Source organism: Octopus bimaculoides, chromosome 13, assembly GCF_046866305.1.
Source record: "Octopus bimaculoides isolate indiv1 chromosome 13, ASM4686630v1, whole genome shotgun sequence".
Taxonomy (NCBI): Eukaryota; Metazoa; Mollusca; class Cephalopoda; order Octopoda; family Octopodidae; genus Octopus; species Octopus bimaculoides.
This window is the reverse complement of record NC_142940.1, coordinates 60,669,932-60,679,931: the sequence shown is the minus strand read 5'-3', so window position 1 is coordinate 60,679,931 and position 10,000 is coordinate 60,669,932. Positions and strand designations below refer to the sequence as shown.

Here is a 10,000-nt window from a genome sequence, read left to right as displayed (position 1 = left end):
TATTTTTTTCTAAAATTTTCGTTTGTTTCTTGCAACCTCTTCAATAGTTGTTGAAACACACAAACACGCACACACATATATGCATGCATGCATACATATATATATACACACACAAACACGCGCGCACACATATATATAACAATATCAACAAAAAATGCTGGATATCACAACTTTTGAGGATTACATCACACGAGTCCAACGGCCGTTTCTGTTGTGTTAGCATTTTTAGGTAGAACAAAAGGTACAAAATACAAATCGATGCTATCCAGATCAATTGGTATTTGATCATTTCATTTAGTTAACCAAGTTAGCTTGATTATTGAATGCTTTCAAGAAATATACCTGGATTTTGTAATCCCGATTACTCGATATTTCATATATACATATATACACACACATGTATGTATGTATGTATGTATGTATGTATGTATGTATGTATGCATGTATGTATGTATGTATCTATGTGTACATAGACACAAATTCACAAAGTAACTCCCACTGTTTTTCTGTCGTACGTTTTCTGTTACCGTTGAATAATAGTATTAATAGTAGCAATAATAGAATAATAGTGGCGAATAAAAAAAAAAAACACAACACATATTTTAACTTATTCTCTCCGCTTGTTAACCCTTCATGATACTGAACATAAAGGGAGACAATATAAACGCCAGTTAACTGACTGGTAGAACATGCATCGACACATACACGCGCGTACACACACACACACACACAGTTTTAAGTAAATGAATACATATGTACACATATATCTATGTACACACATACATATATAGACATAATTATAAACACGTGAACCTGCATGCCTAAATATTTTCATAAACACACACACACCTCCTTTCACATGTATATAATACGCACAAAAGCAACCATACACACATTTGTAGAAATAATGAATAATTCAAATTGCCAAAACACAAATAAACTTAGCACTTCCATATGCATCGGCATTCCCAGAACGCATGTCTAATCAATTACAACTGTCTAGAAAAATCAATTATCTATGCTTTCGCTGTCACATCTAACAATAATCAGAATGGGATATCTAACTTGTGTTTTATAACAAATTGGCTTAAAATCAGATATAATCTGCATAGGTATACATTTAGAAAAGTATAAACGAAGTTTGTCAAGATGTAAACTTTGTTTTTTTGATAAAAAAAAAAGTACTCTGACCTACAGCATCAGTTGGCACATTTTAGATAAAGCAATGCCGGTCCTATTATTTTTACAGATTATGAAAACTGGAAAAGTACTTAATTTTATTTCGTTTTTGGATCCTAACAAAGGAACTGAATAAATATATAGGGTTAATTTCTTCTTGTTCACAAAAACGAAAATATGTTCATATATACCAGAATGGTATCCCACTTATATATACACACACACACATACACAAATACAGTATATAAATTACAGTCTTTGTTTTAATGTGTGTGTGGGGTGGGTATGTGTGTATGATGTGTGAGCTTGAGGTGGAATTTATATCAGTTCTTGTAACTCGCATTCTTTTATTGAATGCATATAAGTACTCGCTTCTCAATGCGTGCACACAAATATATATGTGAGTGCATATATATATATATATATATATATATATATATATATATATATATATATATACATACAGACACACATATATATATATACGTATATACACACACACGCACACACACACACACACACACACACACACACACACACACACACACATATATATATATATATATATATATATATATTCTTTTCTACTCTAGGCAAAAGGCCCGAAATTTTTGGGGAGGGGCCCACTCGATTCGATCGACCCCAGTGCGCAACTGGTACTTACTTTATCGACTACGAAAGGCAAAGTCGACCTCGGCGGAATTTGAACTAAGAACATGAAAAGAGACAAACCACGCTAAGCATTGGCGTGCTAACGTTCCTGCCAGCTCGTCTTATCTCACTCTCTCTTGCTCTCTCTCGTCCCCCCTCTCTCTTCCCCCTCTCTCTCTCTCGTTATCTCCCCCTCTCTCTCTCTCGTTATCTCCCCCTCTCTCTCTCTCTCTCTACCCCTCTCTCGCTCTTCGTATATATATATATATGCGCGTAGATGTACATGAAGTAGTTACGTAGAATGGAAGGATCTATTTACTTAAATGATGGCATGTACAACAGTATTCATGTTTCCCTCATTTCTCAATTCATCTGATGAATTGGAAAACGAAGATGACATGACTAGTCTTGTACGTGGCGTAATCGCACAAGTGTGTGTGCGTGTCTGTGTATATACATGTATATCTATGCATATATATATATATATATATATATATATATATATATATATATATATATATATATATATATATATATATATATATATATATATATATGCATATATACATATATATATATATATATATATATATATATATATGCACCTAAAAATAATTTTAGTAGGAATGTGTTGCTCGTAGTGCTTGCTCATGTGAATGCCAGGAATGTTCGGGCACCTGGATATCTGGGAAATGGCCCGCAGGTAACATTCTTCAGCTGCTGTGTCTGTCTCAGGAAAATGCGAAGCAGAGATTTCAAATGTTACGTCCCTCCGAATATCTTACTGATTCTTCTTTCTCGACGATTTTTAAGCTCGCACGCACGCACACACACACATTCACACACACACGTACACCACTCCTTCCGATTCTCTTTCTTTTTATTCTTCTCCCCTTCCTGCCTTTCCATTTCTATTCTCTTGTCCTTTCTTACTTTCGCCTTCCTTTAACGTTTTTCCTTCGATTTTCTATTCGTTCTCTGCCGCCTCTACTTCGTTTTTGTTTTTATATTCCCTTCAACTTTCTTTATTATTTTTCACATTCTCTCCTTCATCCACGTCCTTTAGTTCAATTTTTCTTTGATCCTCACCCCATTTCTCTGTCCCGCCATTTATCTGTCTGTCTGTCTCTCCTTCCCTCTATTTCTCTCTCTCTCTCTCTCTCCAAACCATTAACCACTTTTTGATTATCTCTCGGTTCTTCTTCATCACTCTTTTACCCCAGTCAGCCTCTCTTTATGTTATGAACCATTCTTATTTATTGTTATTATTTTTGGAATCATTTCAAATTCCACCAAGGTCGACTTTGCTTTTCGACCTTTTGGAGTCGATAAAATAAGTACCAGTCAAATATTAGGGCTGATGTAATCACCAAACCTCCTCTCGAAAAGGCTCCGGTAGAAAGGATTGTTTTTAGAATAATTTTGGCCGATGGATTACACTATGTAACGCGATTTTCGTCCTTTGGCGTCATCTGTTATCTCCTATTTGCTAATCCTAGAAAGTATGAAAAATGGCTAATATTTCCTTCAAATTTTGCTTGTGTTACATTTATTTAAACCCCAAAGAATCCCCTCTCAACACATGGCTGAGATACTCCCTAACTACACCTACTCATGCTCAGCGGTGCTCTTATCGTCAGCCACCAACGGACATGTTCAAATAGCGAAGGTCAAGCAACTGACAAGCAAATCTGTGGTGTTGCGCAGAATATTTGCTACAATGATATTTCTGCTTCAGCAACTCAGTGCTGAATCTGTCTGAAATGTAATGGAAAATAGGTCAGTTTGAAAACATTGATGTCCAGGTCACAAAAGCAAAGTTTGAAGGGAATAGTAGTCATTTCCTTTACTTTGTAGATAGAAACAAATAGGAAATAACACTTACTGACCAAAGACAAACAAAAAAAATTGTTACACAGTGTTTTCAGATTCGTTAAATCGCAATAAACCTGCACTGTGATGCTTGTTCCGTCTTTTTGTTATCTAAGTTCATATTCCGCTTCCATATATTCGGGTTCGATAAATTAAAATACCAGTGAAATATTTAAGTCGATGGCATCATCGGCTACTTCTCATCACAAATTTTTGACATTGTTCTTTTATTAGAGACCATTATTTTTAGGAAAAGCATCATATCATGTATTTAGCACGTTTTCTCATAGTCTTCAAATAGCTGCACAGTCAATTCTCTTTTCGTTTTTGTTCGTCATCTTGAGATCATTAAAATATAAGCACCAGTTCAATATTCGTGCTGAAATAATCGATTGTTCCCTTCCATAAACTTTTGTGTTAATATGGCTAATCTAGAAACACTTGTATTTTTTCTCGATAGAACACCAACTGAATTAAACTTCAAGGATTTCAGATCAGTTTTATAAACTTTCTAATGTTGAATCTAACTTGGTTAATAAATTAATATCATGTTAATTAAAACTCTTAGCATTGGAAATTGAAATGTTAAAGAAGCAAGAAATCTAATTTACCAGTAAAGAACCGTAGGGTTCAACTGCGAAAAGCATCGTAATCTGGCAGGTATGACAGATTTCAACTTTTCCCACCGTTCACCATTTTGAGCTTCACAACGAGGTCGATTTTGCGTTTCCCGTATCGTTCCACGATCGATAGAATATGTAATGGGAACTGTAGAGCGCTGGTAAAAAAATGACTTCCGGTATTTACTTAAGTTCATTTACCGTCTCAATTCAGATACAAGGTCAACTTGGCAATTTTTTTTTTTTTTTTTGCTTACCGATGGCGATGAAAAAAGCCCCCCAAAAAAGGAGGAGTCAAGTACTTGATTCTGTCTAATAATCAACTGTTCTTACACCAAAAATATGTGGCTTTTTGCGCCTCTCTTTCAATACATTATTTTCCCTCTTTTTGGCTATTTTCACACTACAGGTTCATCTCTTCTCACTCCCCACCCATATTTTGTCTTCTTCTTCCCGACCCCCCCTCTTTCTTTTTCTCCTTCTTCCTAATATTTCCACTTTACTCTGCTTATTTCTTTCCATTTCTGATCATACACTACTTGTATTCTTTCTATTTTTATCTTTTTCTTTTGACTTAATCTTTTCTTCTTTCTTCACTGCTCACGCATTTATACCACATAGGATTTCACTTTCACTTTCGCCCTTCCTGTTTCTCTAACACACACCCTCTCTCTCACTATCTCTCCATTTCACTTCCTACTTTCAGTTTCGTTTAATCTCACTTTCATTACTATTTCACTTTTGCCCTTTTGACTCTTACCATCAGCCAATCTCTTTCGCCGCCTACTCTCACCTTCAATATCCACCCCCCACTTTCTTCCTCCAGTCTCTCTCCCCTCTCCCTCCCCCTCTTTCTCTCGCATATATCTTCTCTCGGAATTTTTGTGTCTCCCTTTAACAATCCGGCCCTGTATTTGCGTTTTCCTTTTCTCTGTAACTCTGACGCTAACACTATCTATAATATCTATCTAGCTATCCGTCCATCCGTCCGTCTGTCTATCTATCTATCTATCTATCTATCTATCTATCTATCTATCTATCTATCTATCTATCTATCTATCTATCTATCTGTCTGTCTGTCTGTTTTATCTCTGTGTCTTTCTCTCCCTCCTTTTCTACCAATACATTTACTTATGATGCTTCTTCTTCCAAAGCTCTTCTTTCAAACCTCCTTCCTCCTGTTGCTCTCATTCACCTTCTTTTTCCCTCTTCCCTCCCTCCGTTCTCAGGTCATTACCCTTTTCTGACTTCCCTCTGGAATTCCATTCACACACCCAGACACCCATCTCTTTTATCTTACATATCATATCACTATATATATGCCGATGTCTGTAGTCATGGGTATATGTTTGCATGTGTGTGTGTATGTAAGTGTGCGTCTGTGATAACGTGTGTGTGTGTGTGTGTACAGTCGCACACGTGTTTGTGGTGGTTTGACATACAAGAAATTCATAAACCACGTATTCGTCTGGTGAACGGATATATTCACGGTGAATGTTCGACAATTGTTTACAAATTATTTTTTGCGCTATCATCAATGTTTAGGTGAGATAAATATAGACAGAAAACGAACCTCAACTGCATACATACATACATACACAGACACATATGTGTGTATGTGTGTGTCTGTGCGTGCGCGTGTATGCATAAATGTATATATGTACAAACCAATACACACACACACACACACTCATATATATATATATATATATATATATATATATATATATATAAACTTACTTGGAAATGGTTGCGTGGCGTTCGGTCATATAATAATATAAATAATATATAAATATATGCATATATACATACATATATGTACATACACAAACACACACATATATTTATGTGTACATATATACATTCATGCATATACACGCAGACATATATACATATGTATATGCGTGTGTATGTGAGTGTGTGCGTGTATGCACGAATGTATATATATATATATATATACACACAAACACACACATATTTGTCTCTCAGTTGCGCTTATGTACCCCCAAAATCGGCCCTAACTCTTGTTCATTGTCTTCTCTTTCACTCTCTTTGTCTCTGTTACTTTCTGTCTATCGTCTATCTATCTGCGTATATATATATACATATATATATATATATATATATATATATATATATATATATATATATATATATATATATATATATATATATATATATATATATATATTTTTGTATATATATATGTGCTTGTTCCCTGGTATTAAATTGATATTAATTAATATCTAATTTTCTACCCTACTGTTTTAATTATATATATATATATATATATATATATATATATATATATATATATATATATATATATATATATATATATATATATATATACATATATATATATATATATAAATATATATGTATACATATATACATATATACAGGGTGTCCACAAAGTCTGGGTACATGGGAATTTACACATACTTTAAGAAATTATTTCTTATATTTAATTATGTTATGTTTTTATTTACTCCATATACCCAGCCCTTATGGACACCCTGTACATATAATATATGTAACTTATATGTATACATTGTACACATATATATATATATATGTATGCGTGTATATATATATATATATATATATGTGTGTGTGTGTATATATATATATATATATATGTGTGTGTGTGTGTATATATATATATTTATACACATGCACACACATATGTATATGCATATACATATTACACACACCCACATATATATATATATATATGTATATATATATATATATATATATATATATATATATATATATATATATATAATGTATATACGTGTGTGTGTGTGTGTGTGTGTGTGTGTGAACACACACGCACCTTGATGATTTGCTCGCTACGCACTTTCATTCACACACTATTCTATCGTACTGATAGTAAACAAAATCTCAAATATATACACCCTGTCGTCTCTACGTTGCATCAGTAAGGTGCCCTGCACGTGTTACCCTCTCACCGCCCTAATCTCATCTAAAACATACTAAACAACTCTTTACTACCTTAGAACTCATTGCACCATATCTTACTACAATGCACTTCGCCACACCATACAACATAGGTCATACCGCAATGTAATACACCATACTAACGTAGATAGTGATACCTCATACCATCTCAGACTGCAATACCAGACAGGAATACTATGAAAAATGCCCCACACATCACAATATCACAGAATACTACACTGCAAAACATTACACCACATTGCACAAGAATAATCTACCACTTTATAGAATAGAAAAGTAGACAGTATAGCAGCACATCCCTCCACCACTAGCATCGCACCACACTTGGTAGGCACACAGTTATGAATAGCATAAGATCAACAACACCACACCAATATCAGGGACCTGTTATCTTTCAACCAAATTTCTCTCATTTTACAACCCAGTCTCAACAAACGTCGTCGTTCACCACAAGTCATCATCCTTACTCGTCATCCTATAGAAACTCGGATCGAATGCGATGCATGTCAACAACACCATCGGTAGGTATATTAGCAATATTGACTTGTATTTATTGATTAATCAACAAAAAAAAAAACAGAAAGAAAATACTAATGATAATAATTAAAAAATAAATGAACAAAAAAAGAGAAAAAGAGAAAGAAAAAAGAATTAAAAGAAAGAAAGGAAGAATGTGAATAATTGCTAGGAATGTATCGTGTAATGTTTCTGTTTTTTTTTTTCATATTAAATTGGTAAATTATAAAAGCAAAATAAACATTTATGTCATGTTAAAACGATTTTTAAGTTTGACTGGAACTTCGGCAGCCATCTCACCCACATGTCCACCGGAGCACATATACACATACGCGCGTGTTAGCACGTGCGCACGCGCGCACACACACACACACACACAAAAACACACACATGAATCCATACAGACACTCACACATGCATGCATACATACATATATCCATACAAATTTAACATTGCACCACATCGAAATCTCAACACCGAAACAAACTAATGAGGGAGGCTCTACACAGTCACAGATCATGCTAGAAATAACAGTAAAATCTCCCCGAAATCGCTATACACCCATGTTATCTTTTTTTAGAATAAGGGGTTGGCAGAAGGACACAGGGATGAGCCAGAAACGATAAAAGTGATAAATGAAAAACAGACTGGCTGTTTATCGCTTGAATGATTTTAATTATATGGGAACTCGATAAGGGTCAACTTTGGCCGGTCACTCAGCTGGCAGGAAATAGCAATGGCAGCCGGCATATGTAGTGGACGAAGCGTGGAGTTGTGACCAGTTGTGAGTTGCTATCACAGAATCTGAGAGTCTACAATTGCTGCTATTGCTCTTGTGAAGGTGGAAACAGGAGGGAGAGAGAACGAAAGAGAAAGGAGGGGTATAAATAAATGATATATATATATGTATATATATATATATATATATATATATATATATATATATATATATATATATATAGGACGTCACCAACGGCGCAAATAACATGAAATACGTAAACAAATATTCGTAAACGACAAGAAAAAAAAAATGGAAAACAGAACAAGTAAACACAGAGAAAGGATCCTTCTTTAGTTGTCGGGTGTCTATCTACTCCTCATTTCGAATACACACACATATTCATATATATATATATATATATATATATATATATATATATATATATATATATATATATATATATATATATATATATATATATATATATATATATGTATATATATATATATATATATATATAAATATATGTATATACATGTGTATGTCTGTGTGTGTATATATATATATATATATATATATATATATATATAGATATATATATATATACATATATATATATATGCATGTGTACATATCTATAACTAAACGTACATATACAGAGAGAGAAGAAGAGAACGAAGTAGAAGAAGGAGGAGGAGGCGGAAAGAAAAAGAATTGAGAAAAAAAATAATTAAAACACCGAGAAAGCTATTTGCCAGACTGGAGGAGATTTGCTCGCACACACCAGACTTGTTACGTTACGAATTTCCCGCCGAATTCCGAAGCACGCCTAACCCAATGTATATTGAATAAACAATTCCGCACATAGGTACGCACAAATATACACTTTATTATAACATGCATAAATACATCCATGCGTACAAACACACTTGCATATATAAATATATACATGCATGCATAGAAGCGTGCATGCATACAAATGTGCATGGAATTCAGTAAACACACGAGTTGAACATATATTTCTAATCGACAGTTTAATCAGCCATGCTCCACCCTTCGATATTTCTTGCTGTGTGTGAAACGAAGTAGCATTTTTTTTTTCCAAGTTGTCATTTCTTTTTAAGGACAATATCGGAACAATTATGGATAGGGTAGCTTAAAGGTGAGAGTAGAGTAAAATTTTATGAGTGAAGTGCGAATTAATTCCTGTCCCAGCCATGTAAGCGCATACGCCTACATTCACTCGCCGTACAAAGATATATGCATACACATAAACATGTATACATATATATCCATGCATGCAGGCATGTATGTATGTATGTATGTATGTAGATACATAGACAGACACTCACACACCTATATATATATATATATATATATATATATATATATATATATATATATATATATGTATGTATATATATGTGTGTGTGTGTGTGTGTGTGTGTGTGTG

At 33.8% G+C, this 10,000-nt stretch overlaps 1 protein-coding gene across 4 annotated transcripts in view; it reads left to right on the top strand.

Moving 5' to 3' along the window:
* The window catches only part of LOC106867210 (POU domain, class 4, transcription factor 3), a 230,432-nt gene that overhangs the window by 205,697 nt on the left and 14,735 nt on the right, over window positions 1-10,000 (top strand). For 2 of the 4 annotated variants that reach the window (XM_052972521.2, XM_052972523.2), the window contains one exon: window positions 7,736-7,831. The exons of the other annotated variants lie outside the window; for them this stretch is intronic. In XM_052972521.2, the coding sequence (XP_052828481.1) occupies window positions 7,736-7,831 (96 nt within the window). The remainder of the gene's footprint in view (window positions 1-7,735; window positions 7,832-10,000) is intronic. 4 annotated transcript variants of the gene reach the window in all.